We start from the raw sequence: 19,884 nt of genomic DNA, 5'->3' as shown, positions 1-19,884 counted from the left end.
GGGAACGGAGCCAGAGGCTGCAGGGGGGGCTAGTACAGAAACCCCTGCGCAATCGGTTGGGGGGACGGAGCAGGCTGCTGAGGCTGATCTGGGACTGCAGGAGCCTGTACTGGGACCAGAGGCGCTGGGGCCATTGGAGGGAGCAAGTCCCGGATGGCTTCCCTGAAGATGACTCCCATCTGGGGAGACTTCATGAGCCCGAGGAACTAAAGACCCTGTCCTCGCAGGCTGAATTGGTGGTAGGCAACATTGACAGAGTAGCGGGAGGCAGCTGGAGCCATTGCGTGCCCTGCCCATATGGACGCAGCAGGAACCTGCCTTGCACAAAGGAAGGGTAAGCTGTAGGCCACATACTTGGTTGACACCAGTCCCACCTGGACATGGTCCTGCACCTGCCTTCCTTGGAGCGATGTCGACCAGATGTCTGGATTTTCTGGTGCGGTGGCCATTTTGTCAAGCTGCCTTCCACGTGCCTGCGGTTTGTCGCTCGGCTCACTGGGCACCGCCCTGCTCCATCCAGGACTCTTTAGTGGATCATGGCCCTACCCTGCTCCTCCGTCCAAGGCCCGGTAGGCGTTTCGGCCTTGGCGGATCTCCCGGTAGCACTGCATAAAGTCACCCCCCTCGGACATGCTGCCGGTACTAGGGTGAAGACCCGGGAAAAGAATCTTCCGGTCCCTCACCACCATTACCGGGAGGATCTACTGACCCCACAGCCTGTCGGCCGGTAGCTGATACAGCCTCAGTATTTGTGCTGGCACCAGGACGGTCCCTCCCGCGCGGCCGAGTCCTTGGGAAGGACTCCGTTAGGGGGAATTCTCAAATGGCTGATTTTCCTTACCTAATGAGTCCCCCAGCAGCTTTGCTGGATTTCTAGGATTTATTTTTTTCCACCTGGTAACAATGCAAGCCTTTTTTCCCCCACTCCTACCTGTGTTTTGCTGTGTGCGCTTTCACTTTGTGTGATCTTGAGCACTGGAGCCTCACCTACTCCATAGCCTCATATTTTCATGTGTGTTACAAAGCACCTTCAGTGCAGTGACACAGGGTTGTCTTTAAGACTTCCCCCCTGACTCCATTTTCTGGGGCTGACTACTGTCCCCCAGAAAAAGGTAAAGTTCCCATTAACTTTAGTCACTTTAAACCACAGACCCAGTACACCCGCACCTTACATGGAGTATTGGAATGGGTTAACTCTTATCCCTTTTTGTCTGTACCTCTTGGAGCATTGTTTCGCTCGCTTTACATTAAGACTTAGCTGGTGGCAGTGGTATCTACCCTAACTTTTCTACCGCAATTATCTTACATAAACGTGGTAATGTTTTAGGCCATTATATTAGCCTCAAACATAAACCCGCGTGACCATACACATTTTATTTGGGCTCCGGTTGGGTTTAGTCGCCATTTCTTTTTGTTAAAGGCTTTCTCATTGGGTGCTGTTGGGTCTCCCAGGATTGAGAGCATTGGGGACCCCCTTACAGGCTCGGGAGAGAGCGCCCCAGCAGCAAAGGTGCATCAGCACCCTAATAAAGGGCGCCAGGGAGCTTCATTGGACTTCTGTGCCCACCCTGAGTGGGGGGAACACTGCACCCACCCTCTGGAACAATTGGTGCACCTTCTCGGGCAGTGAGGTGGTGTACAGGGAGGGCAATCTAGTGGATGATTACGTGCTGTGGAGGGAGAGCACTCTGTGGAGACGAAGCCTGACCTGTTGAGTGGGGTCAGTGGGAGGCGCTGGTGTCAGTCTGGTCCCAAGGACGTGTCCAAACTACAAGATGCCTACTTGGAACGACATGACACTTTACACTATCGGTCCGGTGGCCCGCCTCGAGGGCCGTCCCCTCGAGCACTGCTCCTTTCTACAGAGAGTCGCATTGCTGCGCCCCCCCTCTGTGTTTAATGGGGGTGCCTTTTGTCCCCTCCCTCTCTAATCTCCCTCCTGGTAGTGTTCCTGCTTGTGGTCTCCGAGTGGGAATTCTTTAGTGGTCTGTCGGCCTCTGCCGCTGCATGTGTGTCTGAGGATAATCCCTGCAGATCCCATCGGACTATTGGGATTCGAGCAGCTAGCGGTTCGTTAACCGCGGGACTCCCGACAGGGGTTGTTGCCCTGCTTCAATCCCTCGCCACAACGGTCGGGTGGAGGTAGAGACTTGGTAAAGTGATTCGGATTGGTGGGCCCGGTGCCAGGCGGCCGAAACCCGAGGTGTTTATCAGCGGTCTGAAGCTTCAGAGGAGATAGAAGGGGTGTGAGCGATAACTGGTATGGGGGGGTTCCGGACAGGCAGCCTGACCATCCAAATCCATCCGGCACTCCTGATCCTCCGATCCTTTGTTCTCCAGGGCTTTCTCCCCCTTCTTTGTTTGATGGACTGGTCACAATCCCTACAGAAGTTCCAGCGTACTACCCCAGAGCAGACGAGGGTAAGGGGCACCAAGCAGTCCTTGAGTGAACCAGAGGCGATGGAGGCCCAATCAATGAGTCAAAGCATGGCGGCCCTCTTGGAGGACAACTGAGGTTTTAGAGCAGATATCAGCAGAAGGCTTGACTCCTTAGACAAAAAGGTGGACGCAGTAGACGACCGAGTCCAAGCCTCGGAGGTGGTCACCTTTAAACTGGACGACCTGGAAAACAGAGAGCAACGCTCCAACCTAAGGTTTCTCGGCATTCCAGAGCAGGAAGGTGAGACGCAGGAAGACACCTCAGTCAAACAGATGACTTATAATTGCTTTAACCATTCTCGCGATAACACCAGCGAGCCAACAATTGATAAAGCCCATAGAGCGGGAGCTAGATGTCCTGGATCTATCCTAGCAAAATTCCACTATTACGCCTCACCCTCCCACGCCGAAGGCTCTGCGGCCCTCTGACCAAGTGGCTGCAGTCCAAGGGAGTTGAAGGTTATAAATATTACCTTGTTACGGAGTCCGACATTCAGAGAGTGACTAGTGAACTTTTGGGAGACTCCTCGAAGCCTGGTAAGGAGGGCGAGATTGGAGAGGACGGAGACCACCGTGAGGCTTCAGAATTCGTGGGAAAGCGTCGCATCTGGGGCCACATGAAATATAGAAGGGTGGCGCCGCCGTCCCCGGGGCAGCCAACAACTTAAGTTTAAAGGGGTGGGTTTTCCCTGGTTGCCTGTAAGGGTGTTGAGGGGCTACACGACTTGAGGTGGTTGTCCAGGATTCCCTAGGGGCACTCTGGTTTGTGTATCACCGAGAGGGGAGTGGTCCTAGCATTGGGAAATCGCAAGAGAGTAGGGGGTCTGAAGGGTGTATTTGAGGTTGATCTTCGCAGGGGGGAGTGGGGGGTCTCAGAATGGTGTGGTTTGTTTATATTGATGGTGGCCTGGTTGTGCAGCAACGTGATGTCGCAGTTATTCCAGGCGCTCGGAAAGGAGGGGGGTGGGGGGATGAATTGGTGCTTTGTTATGGAGTTGTGTCTGTTTTTTAATTCCCACCATCTGGAGTTTCGGTTGCTTAGATAGCGATTTACGTTTTGTGGGGCCACTGGAGAATCAGTCGGGGTGGTATCCCAGGGGAGATTGCGCTCCGGGGGATCAAAGTCTAGTCTTGAATCACTTTGATTGTAATCTTCCACTGAGACATTGGGCTCTTTCAACACACGAGGTCTTAACTCTCCTTACAAGAGGTCCTTGGTGGTGAAGGAATTTAATAGACCGAGTCCTGATGTGTTATTTCTTCAGGAGACCCACTGGGTGAGGGGCCTGTTCTGAAGACTCGATCAATACATAAGGTTTTTCATGCCTCATCTCAGGTCAAGAAAAGGAGTGGTGGTCGTTATCTCCCAGAAAGCCAACTTTTCCCTTAAAGCCCAAGCTAGAGATCCAGAAGGGCGTTATGTAATGGTGAAGGGGGAAATTAGAGGGACCAAGGTGACCTTTATCTCCATTTACGCCCCTAATTAGGCCCAAGATCGTTTCTGGTCGGAGGTTAAGCTCAAAATTATAACTTTCACGGAGGGCACGCTGATGGTGGGAGGAGATTTTAATATGGTACTCGACTGGACTAGTGACAGGCTTCCCAACCATCCGGGTTGAGACTCCCAGTTGCAGAGGTGCCTCACGGCTTCTTTCCAGAGCACTGATAAAGAGCTAGGGCTCAGGGATTACCACTCAGCACGAGAAGGCCAGGCACCATTATACACCTTTTTTTGAAGCCCCATCAGTCATTTTCTAGAATTGACTACATTTTTGTTGACAAAGGTCTGTACGAAAGGATCTCAGAAGTAAAGGATGAGGTAACGTCGTGGTCCAACCACGATATGGTAAAGGTTCAAGTAGGGATCCCGCTTAGAGTTCTAGGGGCTGGGAGGTGGACCTGCAATGATCTCATGCTGAAGGACAGGGAGCTAGCTCAGTCTATTCTGACTGCCATAAGAGAGTTCTTCGAATTTAATAACGATGGGCAGGTGGGCTTGGACGGGGTTTGGGAAGCCTTCAAGGCCACGATCAGAGGAGTCCTTATATGGCTGGGAGCGGCAAGGCAGCGGGAGAGGGGTAGTGAGGAGAGGCTCCTTAGGGTAAAATTGAGGCTATTCAGCGGGGTAAATTAAAGTCACAGATGTTTCCGGGGAAGTGGGCTGAGCTCCAGCAACATAAATCGAAACTCGCATCTCTCCTTGTGGGGCAAACTGAACGGAAACCATCCTTCCTTAAGCAAAAATGCATGGAGAAGGGTGAAAAAGCTGATAAAATATTGGCATGGAGGCTTCGTGAGCTCGGGGAGAGGAAGAGGGTGGACTTGCTCGTCCTTGCAGACAGGGGTTGTTGCAGGAACAACCCTGTCATAGCCGATCAATTCCACCAGTATTATGAACACCTATATGTTAGGCAGAAACCTGTGCAGTTCCCTTAGCGACCACTGCAAAAGATTTAAGACTACAGGTGTTGGCAGTAAACCCACTTGGTAGCAGTCTGTACCACCCAGATTTACCTGGTAGCTGTGGCTGAGCAGTCAGACTTCCCTCAAGAAGATACAAGCAAACACCGACCATAGCTTTGGTATCAAAGTATATAATTATTTATTTAAAAACACACAGTTGAAACACTCCAGCACTCTTATTATAAAATATTCTAAACACAGTTACTATTGTAATAGACACACCCCTTTTTCCCTATCAGATAAATCACAGTAAAACACCACTTATTTTCATACAGAGGTGAGCGCTTAACTAGATTGCACTCTAATAAGTTTGTGAGCAAGGGAGGGAAAAAGACAGAATATGGAAAGGTACACCACTCTAAGGTTCAGGAACACTGTTAGCAAGGCAGAAGAGCAAAAGTCACTGGTGAGCCAAAGTCCAAAGGCTGGGCCCACTCTTGGAGAGAGCAGAGCACAAATGCGCCCAAGATCACACAGTTACACTAGGCTTAAAAAGTCTTGCAGAGGGTTCAAAAAGAGTTTTGAGAGGCTTTAGAAAGTTTAGCCAGGGTGTCCCAGACTAACCCAGGGTCGAAAGCCGGGGGCTAAATCTACCCCGTACAGTCGGTTGCAAGGGAAGCTAGGCGGAACACGGTACCTTATGTGGAAAGGATCCTCCAGCGGGGGCAGTTGTTCCTGGCAGCGGGTGCAAGTCGCGGCGTCGTCCAGAGGAAGAGAAGATCTCGACGTGGAGGAAAGATGAAGGTCGTTGCACTGCCAGGGAAGAAACGAGCCGCAGAGTTTTCAGGTTAAAGGTACTACCCTTTGATTTGCGGTAGTGGTAAAACGTGGTATCCCGGTTGCCGGGGTGCTTGGCACAGGCAAGGCGGCCACGAGATGCTCCAGGAAGCGAAAAAGGAAGCAGACTGGTTATCCCCACCAGTCGAAGGAAGAAGACTCTCCGGGCTGGAGATCTCCTCTGTCGTTGGGAAAAGTGGTGCGATGGTTCAGCAGGGCTCCACCGGTGGTGTCGTCGTAGCAGGTCGGCTCAGCTTCTCCCTCGTCGGATTCTTAGGTCCTGTGGCGACTTCTGAAGTTCCAGTCCCCAAAGCCCTGCTTTTATGCAGAAACCCCCCATTCACTCAGCCTAGCTGTCACTCAAACATGCTAAGTGGTGAGCCGGCCGGCTCACCACTTGGGCCAATCAGGACGGAGCGCGACTTGAGTTGCCTGGGCAACTCAGTCCAGGGTGCCTAAATCCCCCTCCACCCCTCCTAAGTACCCCAGACAGAGTGGCACCACTTTGGAGGGCTTCTGTGGAGAAGCCCACCAAAAAGTGGAACAAAGGGCTCAACTTGGGTTGGAGTCACAGAAGCGAACACAAACGCCATTTTAGAACTGAGTTCTGGCAAAAAATACCAACCAGAGAATTAATATTAAATAAATAAACCGGCGGTATGTTCGAGGCTATAGGAATTAAATAATTAAAGCTGGTAGCCTCGAACAATGGGAAATCCCATAGGGATATATTCGCAGTCAAATATAAAAAGTAGTATCCACTGCCACCAACCAAAACTCGATCAGGGGGGACGGAGACGTGCCCCCTCGACTAACAGACCCCGGGGCAATCGAATTGCCCCGGCCAGTACGTCCACAATATGATGGTTTGTACTGGTTCTGTTCAGAATTTGAGACTAGTAAAGTCAATGGTGACTTTACATGCCGTGGGAGACAGTAGTCAGTCCCAGGGTATGGAGTCTATACTGGGGGGTCACTATGACACACCTGTGTTACTGCACTGAGGGTGCTGTGTAACATCACAAAAACACATGAAGCCCTATGGAGTAAAAGACCCCATAGCCCATTAAACACATCTAGAGTCAAAAGAGACCCACTCAAATCATGTCCAAGAGTGAGGGTAAAAGAGTCTCACTCTTGGCAGGAGAAAAAAATAAACCCCAAAAATCCATCAAAGCTGCTGGGGGACTCACTAGGTTAGGAAATTCAGCCTAAACAGAGAATTCTCCCTAACACAGTGCACTGCTACCTCCATTGCGGGCAGGTCCAGCAGAGCGCAAGGAATTTTACTTTTGCTTTCTCGCAACCAATTTTATTTCTCCATAGTTCCACTTTGGGTGAACGGAAGTACGCCAGGTTTGTCTGTGCACTCACTCCGTTCTGACCCATTATGGCCCGTTCAATGTTGGCCGCCAAGGGGGGAGGTGGGGGATGTTGTCATTAGTGGGGGCTCTCACCATTTTTTGACCCGGCAATTCAGGAGTGACAGTCTTAAGCTACATCCATAAGAGCGCATCCCCCACCCCCACCCCCGTGGTGGCCTCTCCTAACAAGGGTTTTTTATGCAGTGTTGACCGGGATCTTGCTGCTGAAAACAATGCTCAAAGCCCTTAGTACGGGTATCCCCAAAGAATCTAAGGATCTCAAAAAATGTACATCATGTAGGCCTAGTGCTGAACACTGATGTTAAAATCTTGGCAACATTTTTGGGGAATATGCTTCACAGAATTTTCCCCTCATTGATCCATGGGGACCAGGTGGGTTTCATTAAAGGGAGACAATGAACAGATATCTGGAAGACATTGCATTTTATGAATTGGTGCGGAAATAAGAATCAGCTTATCTGGTGCCCCTGAATTTGGAGAAAGCCTGTGACAGAGTGCAATGGAGTTCCCTTAACAAAGCTTCGGTTCAATTTGGCTTTGGGGTGAACATTCGGACATGGGTGAAGGCACTCTTTAGGGATCCAACCGGGTGTAACTGAATGGGATACTGTTGGGGGACTTTTCATTGTTCAGGGGAACAAGGAAGTGGTGCCCTTTATCCCTTCTTCTCTTTACCCGGTGATGGAACCGTTTACAGCAGCATTTGGAATAAACCTGGGATACGAGGAAGTGATTTTAAAGGGGTTGAATTTAAATTATCACTCTTCGCCGATGTTATGTGCTATATTACGGATATGGGGCCTCAGTATTGATATAAGTGTTGCGAATCAAAAATAACCTACATTTACTATAATGATGGGGGATCAGTATTGCGTCAAACTTACATGGGCGAAGGAGGTGATAACGTATCTTGGGGTTAAGGTACCCAGTAACCATTGGGACTTATATAAGCTTAACACCCCTCTGGTTAAAGAGTTGAAAGGTGATCTTAAGAGGTGGTCAGATCTTACCTTATCATTAATAGGTAGGAACAACAGGCAATGTAGCACATTCATTTTTAGCACGGTCATCCTATTTTAGGTGCTCCCCAGCATACTCCAGGGTGTTTTTTTTCCAGAGAGACTGACCATATGTGTGAGTTTTGTACCCCATGCTGGAGAAGGAACAAGTTACTTACCTGTAACTGTTGTTCTCCGGCATGGGTCTGGCATGGATTCACATGCGAACCCTCCCGCCTACCCCTCTGCGGCTCTTCACTTGGTCATACTGCCACTTCACGTGCTTCCAAATCTGAAGATGGCTGCCAGAGGCGGTGCTTAGGTAGAGGGCAGTCATTGGCTGTGGTCAGTATGACGCAGAGACCAGTGATTGGTTATTACTGCGAAAGACAGATCAGAAACGAAACTGATACTGGTTTTTTCTTTACCGAGGATTCCCAGCCTGACGACGGGGAATATTCATGAGCATGTGAATCCATGCCAGACCCCATGCTGGAGAAGATGAGTTTAGGACCAACTGGACGTATATGGAGGACCATTACATTTCCAAAGAAGGTCAGAGGTGGGCACCATCTAAACCTATCCCCAAAGAGGTATGGGAACATCCAACATTGGGAGTGCTGTGGACACTAAGGAGAAATATGGTGAATAGGGAGTTGTCCTCCTGACAATCCTCTGTGTTCCTTGTGTGGTCCACCTCTCATGTTGGGAAGCCGGGGGTTAAGGGGTGCCCAGAGATGGCCTGATATGGGGTTGGAGAGAGTGGCACAATATTCCAGAATGGCAAGGTTAAAGAATGTGAGGTAGTGCAAGAGATGTTGGGTGGGGATAACCTGGGAATCTTTCACTATCTTATGCTCAAGGGAGTGCTGTCCGATCCTAAATGGAGTGAAGACCTGGATCGAGATCTCACCCAGTTTAAGATTTTAAAGATGGCATAATCCAGACAAGGAGTAATTTCTAAAATGCACAGGGCTCTGGTGAAGCAGTCTGCAAAAATACAGAAGAAATTAAAATTTTATTGGGACTGGGTGGTAGGAAGTACAGTACCAGATGAGCTTTTTGACAGAATTTACAAGGGAACTTTCGATGGGAATCTTTAGACTCTACTGAACATAACTGCTCCATGAATGGCACATGGACACGATGAATGGCACATGGAGTTTCTAAGATGTTTCTGGGAATATCACCACAATGCACTAGGGGATGTGGGGATGTTGATGCATATGTGGTGGGATTGCTGAATGATTAGTTATTTTGGGAAAACCTGTTAAGCTGGATAAAATACATTACAGGGAACTCTATATACAGTTGGAACCCCCAACACTACTGGAGAGTCTCCCACCCCAGGTGGTATGAGACATATAGATTCCCTAGGATGTGGGAGGCCCTCATACGTGCGGGTAGGATGATTGCACAGAAATAGAAGGAATCTACAATACCAGAGCAAGGGGATAGTTGGCAGAAGGTATCGGAAGTCTATCTTATGGAGAAGCAGATATTTATTGTGCACAATGGCTTGTCCACATTTACAGAGGAATGGAGACAATTCAAGATGAAGTAGGGTACTGATGGGGGAAGAGGCCTCACAACGGATATTAAAGTCTGAAGAGTAAGAGACGTATAAGGGAAGACAATAATACTGAGGGGAGACAATTCAACGTATTCATGAGAATGATTTGGGTAGCCAGTAACACGATCCACTGATCCCCGTGTGGCTTGTAATGTTAACTTATTGTTTTATGTCTGAGGAGGGATGAGGAGATAAACTGGAATATGCTCAAGTGAAAGTTAGGACTGGGGGCAACAGGGGTGGGGTGGAAGAGTTATTGATTTATCGATCGCTGTGAGCGTTTCGCCCTGCGGGCACTTTTTGGGTATGTACTATTCGCAGCTATTATGTCTCATCAGTGTATAATAGTGTGTCAATTGTTTTTGCTTTACTGTTCTTCTATGCATGTGTTGATTAGAAAACTGCAATAAAAAAAGGAGTTTAAAAAAATAAAATAAAGCCTTCCCTTGACTGGCGACTAACTACTAGCCGATAACACATGTACCGTTCTTACTGAAGATTATTGATAAAGTGGCATTATTCCAGATACAGCTTTACTTGGAGAAACACAAGCTACAACCAGTACAAAATCGCCATTTTAGATCTAAAATCTAGTATGCTTCAGATAAGAGCGGCATGGCGGTCCTCGTGGTTTTGGACCTTGACTGCCTTTGACCTGGTGGAATATGACATCTTGACTGATAAGACTTTGGTCTACAGCTAATTTCTCTGTAAATGTTTTATGCTGGATCCATTCTCTCATCTGGTTGTTCTGCTTGAGTCTTTAGTGAGTCTGCTACATCCCTCTCTGTTGATTTAGTGTGCAGAGTCCCTGTGGCAGGAAAGGTCAAATCTGCAGTGTGCTGCATTGGTTTCCTATGAAGGAACGTCTTGAGTTTTGAGTTGCCACTATTGCTCACAAATGTCGGTATGGTGACAAATCCTTGGATGTCGTCACTTCTCCCCAAGGGGGAGCCCCGTCCCATGATGCCAGGGAGGTGAGGCTGCTACCAGATAGTCACCCTGGGGGTCGTACTCCGGAGGATCTCATGGAGAGAGACTCCTCTAGGGACAAGGATGAACACTGCAGTTTAATAACCCTTACCCACCACCCTGTACACCTCCCCACCTTGTAAATAGCAGTCCTATACCAGTCCAACCCATGCATTTATGTAGGTCCACCAGAGTCTGGACTTCCAAGAGGAAGAAGAACACAGACTACCCAAGTGAGAGTAGTAATAATAGAAGTACTGTGATGAGGAAGAGGTACAGAGGAAACACGATTGAAAGGCCAAAGACACTGAAAACTGACTTGCATATTATACCAACCATTGCCAACCAGCCAATATACAACTAGATTAAGGACTCCAAGAATAGAGTGAGACAACCAGCTCGAGAGGTAGTCCAGCCCAAGAAGTTCAAGGAGAGAATTCCAAGGGAGTCGAGAGCAACATGCTCCCCAAGCCCAGAGGCTGGCGAGGGGAACCCTTGCATCAGTGGCATGGAGCTACTCCAAGGCAAAGCTAAAGGGTGGCGATGGCGTGCCCCAGAGCATATAGACCAGGGGTCCAGAAAACAACTGGCCACCAGATATATCCTGCAGCAGCGCCGCGCAGGATCACCCAGAGCACATAATAGCGCAAAGCAATGCCCGCTAAAGACCCAGTGAAGAAATCCCGGGAAAGAGCTAACAGGAGAGAAAGGACGTCCAGATGGGGACTGGGTGCGAGATCCATAGTCAAGGGTGAGAAAGAGTGCATTGGGACAAGTCTTTCGCAGCACATTGGTCGGTTGCAGACCACCAATGGTAATAAGAGTGAGCGCATCAGGAATCCCTTTTCCTTGGCACAGTGGTTGGTCACAAATCAATCCCAAAGCAAATAGTGAAATAATGCATAAAGGAAGTGGTTTTCTTCATGGCAGTAACTGGCAGGCGAGTGAACCATGTATGCCAAAAACAAACCTTGAAGTAGTATGGTCTGGGACCCAAACGCACAAGAGAAGGTTATAAACCAGTTTTGGTATCGCAGGAGAGTACACCATGTACACAAAGAGAAAGAAGGGAAACTAGGGTTGAGGACCCTTATCAAAATTGGAACTTTGCTTGCTGAGAGAAGGCCAGGTGAAGTGAGGCATTCCGCTTGGTGTTGTGAATGAAAGGTAGCCCCCTAATTACAGGGGTACCCCTGAATTATATGGGCACCCCTAATCACGCTCCCACCAGATTAAAGCTCACCCCTCGAGGGAGTTAAGGCCAAGAGTCTTATCTTGCAAGGATAACAAGTTAAATGTTTACAGAAATGAGGATGGGGCAAAGAACTCTGCTCCATTCTGTCCCTCTTCCATTCCAAGCTCCTCCAGACGGGTGCTGGGCAGGAGCTTATATAGTGTTTACTTGCTGTAGTGGCATCTCCGGATATGGGCATGGCTCAATCCAAAACAGTCCTCCCTACAAGGGGTGCTGCAATCGTCCTTCCTTTATGATCGGGTTTCTGGCAGCCATGCTACTTAACATATTGCTAGCCTATGCAAGAATATACTGCAGCTTCATTTTTATCATTTTGTTACAGAGATCAGGACATTTTGACTGTGGACTCTATGCTAAGACATCCTGACAGACATATTCTAACTTTAGTTGAGGCAGGGAAACTCCTCTTAGAATTAGGGAAAGTCAGGTTTTTTCCATTTATTTGCATTTCAAATATAATTCTATAGCAACCACTATGCCACCTGTGTCAGCCCTCTCCTTCTGCACCCTTACAATAGCATCAGTCCATCATATTTGAAGTCCACACTATCCTTCAAGTTGTGTTTGTGCGCACGTTGTGTTCAAACTGCTGGTAAGACACTGAGTTAATCTTGGAAGAGCGGGCAGAATGGCCTTTGACTCCATTGTTCCTAGCCTGTGGAATAATCTTCCTCCTGACCTGCGGGCGATGTGCTCTCTGCCCGTATTTAAAAGAGCACATAAGACCCTTATTTTCAAATTAGCTTCTTTTGACCATCCTGTTCTTTGTTTCGGACTGCCCTCTGAATTGCCCCTCGGTTTAGCTTTGTCGTCTATATGTTGGCTCTTTTGGCTTTTTACTGGCTTGTTCCTCGCCTTTGATTCAAGGGCACTGTTTGTTCTGTATTTGTTTGTGCTACATGCCAGCCTCTATGCCCTTGGGTCGTAGTAGCGGTACATATGTATAAATAAACTACCTTGATACAGTTTGTCAGGACATTAGTGTCTCGCTGTTCAACAGAATAGGATGGCCTCTTAGAATATATCCACAGGGATGATTCTAAAAATCCAGGTTAACTCTAAAGGATAAGTACTTTATAAGTAGATCCAGTCCAGCCTCCTGGACCTGCACACTAACTTCACATTTCAAACGGTTGGGGCTTATCATATTTTATCAAGCATATGCCTTAATTGGGAAGTACCCCTTTTAGGATTCAATATTTCAAAGCAGCAAGTTTGGCTTCGACAACCATCAGCAGACTTCTGCATTGCTACAGCTTACCTTCTCAATGCCTTTCAAAACCCTCAGCCGCTGGTAGCCCAATGCCTTAATGTGCTGTAGACAGCAAGAAAAGAGAGGTTACAAACAGACATTGAAATGTAATCACGTAGGCCAAAGCAATGCCAAACATCTGCAGACATTACAACATTTGGTGGTGGCAATTATTTTTATTAGTGCCATTTAGGAACTTCTGTAAGAATGAAAATCTAGAACAATGGCGTTCATCTACTCCACATTCCTACACCAGAACCTTACAAACGAGGTAATCATTCAATGTTTTTCTACTGTAAACCCATTCTTCTTAAGTATAAGAAAATCCCACCTATGCAGCAAACATGTCTTAAGCTTTCCTGCTGCTTAGTGCCACATAATTACAAGGGTCACAATAGCTTTGCACCCATATCTCAGATTAATGTACGATTGCTGAGGGAGATGCGATAAAGCTATCAAAACACACTGCCAATGTGGCTTCTGGTGGGTGGTAATGGGAATAAACTGAGGGTGCCTGAATGAAAAACATAAAAAGCACACTGTTAGCCAAACAAAACTTTCTCCAGTTTTTGAATGCTTAAACAATATAAATTGAAATACTAAAGAAAAAACAAGGAGAATTCCAACATGTACATAATACCAGACAGCAGAAGGCTGAAAACCTTATTAAGAAATCGCCACTAAGATGATTATTCCACTGATTTCCTGTGGCAATGGTGTTCCAAAATCAAAGTCAAATATCTGAATGGTTATAGGCAACTTACTTAGCTGGTGCCCCTTTTCTTCTGCTCTCAGGGTTATATTTACAGGAGCTCTTTAATACTGGGCAAACAAAAGTTTCCTGCATGTCAATTAATTCCATTGATTATTCAGTACTGCACGTGAAAACTGCTTGGTCAGCATTTTAGGGATTATATCAAAATGCTACTTCACAACCTAGTGGGTGCCACTATAGTATATGTAGTGCAACTGTATGGCAAGGGTGGAGTGTGGTTATTCACGTGGGCATTTATCTTTCATAAAATGCAGACCGGGCGAATCAAAATCTCAGTGCGTGCTAAAAGTCATGACAGAATGCTGTAACCTTAACACTTTGCCCTCGTAACACAAGGTATACACTTAAACACACAATTTCCATTCAGCGCACAACAACTTTAAGCATTAATTTCCAAGGTAAAACTAGAACCACCATCACATTTTATTTCCACTTACCTCATCGAGGACAGAGTGAGAAACTACATCAATCGCTCTGCGGGGGCTGTAACACGTTGAAACTGCCACTTGGCCCAATGATCCCTCAATGTGAACCACTAAGGAAAATAATTTTAAAAGTGTCAAAGAATATTCCTAGGGCACGCCTGGAATGGAACACTTGCAAACTCAATATTCCATGTGCACAATGCAATGCATGCAATTCTAAATAGGGGCCATTGCAAGGAAATTCCACTAAATAAAATCATCAATCGAGTATGCGCCATGGAAAATACAGCATAACAGTTTACTTATAATTTTTAAAAATTACATGACATTGCAAGGCTTCATGGCATCAGTAAGTTACAACCATCTTATCTGTGTGAGCATATTCAGTGACAAAACAGTTAAAGGGGCATTCTGGTTGCTGAGACGGCTCATGTCCTCACCCATTGTGCTCAGTAACAGGAAAATCTGCACTGGATTTCCTTTTTTAAACATGGTCTTTACATTTATTTTGATTCCCAAAACAAAAACTGGAGTGAGTATGACCGGTCAGGACTACTACTGTTCTTCCTTGCATCTTTTTGTTCCTCTTGATTTGTATCAACTGTGGGCATGTGCATATCAAGTGGAAGGTTACGCGTAGCATCAGGGCTACTGTATGGCGTAGGCCAAGTTACAGTTACTTTAGGAACCACAACTGACAAGTTTTAAAGGTTAAGTTTGGTCAAAGTAATTTAGTTGCAGCACTGGAGTTTAATAGAATGTTGGATTCTGGGGGTCTCTTTAATGATCTACACCGATTCACAAACATTGCTTGCTATTTATGGCCTACAGCAGTGGCAGAGGCAGTTTTTGCTGCCAGGGGGGAGGCGGATATTAGGGTGCCAGGGGGAGCCCAACGGGGGGTGCACTGGGCACCAGCGGACAGGGCCAATTACCTTCAAGCAACCAATTTGACAAAGCTGTCAATATAGTGTATGTTGTAAGGAAGGCATGGTATCAAAGTAAGAGACAAGTGACCACAGCTCAAGGGGGTTTATTGAACTTTATCAAGGGTGTGATAAATGTCTATCTAAACCTAAATCTAAGATGGGAGCAAGCTACAACCATCAAATAATAATGCAATCCTAGCGGAGTCTAGTCAAAATAAAAGGGCCTATACTACAAAACCCATTTTCCAATCCTTACTGCTAAGTTACAAATAGTGTGGGGTAATGTTCATGAAAAATAAAGAAGTGTTATCAAAATGATACGTCAGGATGTTCAGGCCGTTGGCCTCTCTTACCTACGTTTTAGCACGGGACAAGGCGGTTCACTCAAGCATGGAACATTCTTGTGCTTCTTCGGCACAAGGACAGTTCCATTTCAACATCAAGGCCTTCTACTTCCAAGTCTCTGAAGGTATCAAAAGTCTCTTGCCTCAGAGGGCCTGATGAATCAAATAAACAAAAAGTTCCTTTCCAAGTATTCAAGTAGGTCGATTCACTCTTCACCCTAGATTTCCTTCAGCTGGGCTCATATCCCATTTGTATCATCCACAATTCCTTGTCGTGTGACTCACAGTTCACCCCGGATTCCCCTCAATCAGGCTCAGATCCCCTTTTCACAATTAGTCTCCCTCAGCCGGGCTCGGACAAATTACAATTAGTGTTAGCTATGAAAGACGTTTGAATGTGCACAGGGTTTGGCTTTATCCGATGCAGTACCACTTCGATGTTACAATTCACCAATTCTCACACTCTCAGTTGGAGACCTTTGTGAAAAACTCATGGTTGTAACAGTAAACACAGACCCACGTGATCACAGTTCAAGGGTGTTTATTGAATAGTGTTTGCAGGGTGGAAAAAGGCCTGGACTAAACCTAAATCTAAGATGGGAACAAGAGTCGACCATCAAATGAAAATAAGGCAGTCCTGGTGGCGGTGTGTCAAAATAAAAAGGTCTACACTAAGAAACCTGTAGCCACACCTCACAGATAATATAAAAGGGGTGCAGGGTAGGTGTCAAGAAAAGAAAGAAGTGTTCTCAAATAATATGTCAGTATGCAGCAGCTTGGGTCTCCCTTCCCCCACTTTTTGAGAACGGAGTAAGGTGGGATCTTAGAGCACAGCACACCCTTGAGTTTTCTCGGCACGAGTCGACAGTTCTGTTCCAGCTTATCAGGAGCCTCGATGGCCAAGTCTCGTTTACCTAGTAAGTCTCTTACCTTCGAGGGCCTGACGTGTTAAAAAAAAAACTAAAAGTTGCTTCAACAAAATTAAAGATCATTTCTTGGTCCCACTTTGGGTGAGGATTTTTCACCCCTCGGTCCCCCTCTTCCAGGCGCTGGCCCTTCTTTACTTTCAGCCTCCCTTCTTTGGGTTCACTGCATCTTTTCTTTCACTCAAAAATCTTAATGTCTTTTTAAACAGTTACAGTGGACATCACTCAGTTGGGTTCACTCATGCCAACTTCACATTTGTTTGCATGATTCACTTTCCTTGCTTCATCAAGTTCGTAGATCAAAGACTTACGACAGAACAGGGATTTTGCTTGACCTCCTGTATGACCACTTTGATCTAACTTGGCGGCTCTCCTACAGCCTTGCTGGTTTCTGTAGTTTCATTCACACGGGGATAAACCAGTCAATCAAGTTAACATCCACGTGATGCTGGTTCCCTCTGCAGCTGGTCTCCCCTCAACACTTGTACAGTTCCTTTGAACTTAGTTCATTTTGCCATTTTGCATCTTTCATTTACCACAGCCCGGCTCCTATCGGCACTCCCCTCGACTCACTGGCTGTGATGAACAGATTGGCTTTCTTTGTAAATGGAGTCAAGGTCGGTAGCAGGAGTTTCCCTCACTCCGTATACCTTTGACATCTGTTGAAGCACTCTTGGGCTATTGTTCTCGGTTTTGTGGGTTTGCGTCAGAAAAGCCAACGTCGTGTCTCCCCTCGTCAGCCTCTCAATACTCGCCGCCTTTCTCCTCCTCTTGAACTGCCAGACCTGGATAGTTGTCTCATTGTGCGGTGTGCCTTACTCGTAACTGTGCTCTCTTGCGCCACCTTTTTTCCCTGTGGGGAAGCGAAAAGGCCGTCAGGTGTGTGATTCTGATTAATTGCCCAACTTTGCCTGGCCCTTGTATTGGGACATGTCAGGTAAATGGCTCTGTTGCTAGTCCGTTCTCTGGTGTGTTGTGCAAAAGTGTTCGTGTCAGGAAAGGGGGCATGGGGCATTCCTTTTGAATATCCTACATGGTAGGATGGGGAAAAGGTGTTGAAAGAAGGGGGTTACTGCATCTCACAGGTCAATTTTCCACTCCCCGAGGACCTCCAACCCCTCTAGGTGATCCTAACTCACTGGTCGACCCCCAGGAACTGGATCCAATAGCGATGGCCGTGTCCTGGCCACCTGGATGACAGATCCCTAGGGACTAGATAGGGAGGCACCTTCATGTTTCACACACCTTCAAATGAGCATCCACGTGGTGCCGGACCACTTTGTATATGGTACCCATTTCAGTTTCATAAAGTTCAATCACATACGCCTCATCTTTCTTCATACAATGTTGCTGCTTGCAACCTTGATCATAACAGTCCGGTCTGCTATCAGTCTCTCCAACTCACATGCTGTGTTCACCGGCGCTGCTTTATTGTCGGAGCCCATGCCAGTACCACAGCGGCAATCACTTATCCCCACCTATGCAATCAATGTGTGAGGACCCTGTGTACCTCTGACGCACACTGCACCCTTGTTCAGCTGTAATTCCCGGTCTTATGTTTGTTTTCCTCAAGGCCTTGTGAAAGTTGCGGTTCTTCTCCGAAAAGGGCAAGGGTAGTTACATCCTTGCAACCCTCTCTAGCCTTTCCGCCTTTCTCCTTGGTTTAAACTGCCATCCAGGAATTGCTGCTTCATTGTGCGTATTGCATTGCTCAGAGTGTGCTTTAGTGCGCCGCCTTTTATCCGTGTGGGGAAGTGTGATGGAAGACTGGTGTGTAATTATCAGTAATTGCCCGACCCTTGCGTTGGGACATGTCAGGTATACGGCTCAGGTGTTAGTCCGTTGTTGTTCACGGTGAACTGTCCGTGAGCAAGTGTGCGTCGGAAAAGGGGGCACAGGGATGTTTGAGCTCGTAGGTATCCTACCTGGTAGGATGGGGAAAAGGTGTTACAAGGAAGGGGATACAGCGTCTGCCCCTCCTGTGTCCCACTTCCACTCCCCTGAGGACCCCTCATTCAGGTGATCCTCCCACAGTGTTCCACCCCCAGGAACTGGATCCAATAGTGATGGCAGTGTCCTGGCAACCTGCCTGGATGAGAGATCCCGGGGTACTAGCGGGTGAGACACAGTCAGGTTTCTCACAATGTGATAACTGTCATTAAACACAATTGAGCCTTTTTGCAGTTTAAAATACAGAAGCCTGCACTTGAATCAGGAGCACCTGCACACAGTTGTAAGGCACTAGGTCCCATCAGAACAGAGTTACCAGATTAAATAAGTCACTTTATGAACAGAAGCCCACATCAGAACTACACTAACTGCCCCCGATAGGGGAAAGGTGCGCAAAAATAACCTGACAGGATATTTGTCCAAGACAGTGAATAGACACGTTTCAATATTGGTGAAAGTGTAACTCAATGGAAATGGTTACTGATTTAATACAGTGCCTCAATACATGTTACAATTCAGAACATCCAAATAAAAAAAGCAAAATGTATAATACAAGTGAGAAATACATTACAGAATACAGCACAATCTCTTGTTCATATTTAGTTGGTATAATTGAAGTAAAGATATTATGACCACCAAAAACTTTTAATTAACATTTAAGTAATTTTATAAAAATCCAACCAGTGGCAATGCAAATCGATGCTGGGAATTGGATCAAAAAGCCAAGCAAGACTGTGGTTTAAAAACATTTGAAAAAGGAGCAATGTGTGGAGGTGTGGTAGGGCGACTTGTACAAGGGAGCATTTTGAAAGAAAACGCTGTGAAGGAGACTCCAAGTCCTTCCAAAGTTCTCAACCTAATAAGACAGCTTAAAGCACAACGTGCCAGTTACAATAGTTTACCACAATTGGCCCTTCTTGCAGCTATCACAGTATCTGGAACGTGACTGCAAGGTATTGGTTGAAATATCTTTTGAGATTCTGTGTCCTAAACTGTGCGTCTGGAAAGAGGACCCCATTCTTTTCAGTCTCTTAAGTGGTTTACCAACTTTTCCTGATGAGACCTCGTTGGACGTCTTACCAGGGATGAGAAACTCTAATGAGATCAGTTTCAGGGTGCCCCAAAGGCATCCGATCCGTGAGCAAAGTCTCAGTGGCAAAGGCTCCCTTGGTTGGGGGCAGTCTACAGTCCACATGGATGACTTCAGTGTGGAACAGCCTGCTGTACTCTGGAAGTTCCCTACCATAAAGCAGTGGAGGAAATCCAGCAGCTATGCATGGCCATGGCTGCACAGACTAAAAATAATAAGGGTGGTATTAAAGAATGGGTGTCTGCAAATCGGTTGGAATCCACACAGACATCCAGAAAAAATGGCAGTACAAGTTTGTATGTGGGAGCCCCACACTGGTTGGGTAGCTGCC

At 46.9% G+C, this 19,884-nt stretch overlaps 1 protein-coding gene across 1 annotated transcript in view; it reads right to left on the bottom strand.

Annotated features, from left to right (window-relative positions):
• Nucleotides 1-19,884, bottom strand: part of PATL2 (PAT1 homolog 2) — a 1,529,270-nt gene that overhangs the window by 549,612 nt on the left and 959,774 nt on the right. The window contains exons 13-14 of the mRNA XM_069636258.1: nucleotides 14,327-14,424; nucleotides 13,124-13,177 (exon numbers count right to left, since the gene is read on the bottom strand). Of these exons, the coding sequence (XP_069492359.1) occupies nucleotides 13,124-13,177; nucleotides 14,327-14,424 (152 nt within the window). The remainder of the gene's footprint in view (nucleotides 1-13,123; nucleotides 13,178-14,326; nucleotides 14,425-19,884) is intronic.

Source organism: Ambystoma mexicanum, chromosome 7p (assembly GCF_040938575.1).
Source record: "Ambystoma mexicanum isolate Mex_15411 chromosome 7p, UKY_AmexF1_1, whole genome shotgun sequence".
Taxonomy (NCBI): Eukaryota; Metazoa; Chordata; class Amphibia; order Caudata; family Ambystomatidae; genus Ambystoma; species Ambystoma mexicanum.
Note: the sequence above shows the minus strand (reverse complement) of the source record. Positions and strands in the feature narration are given on the sequence as shown.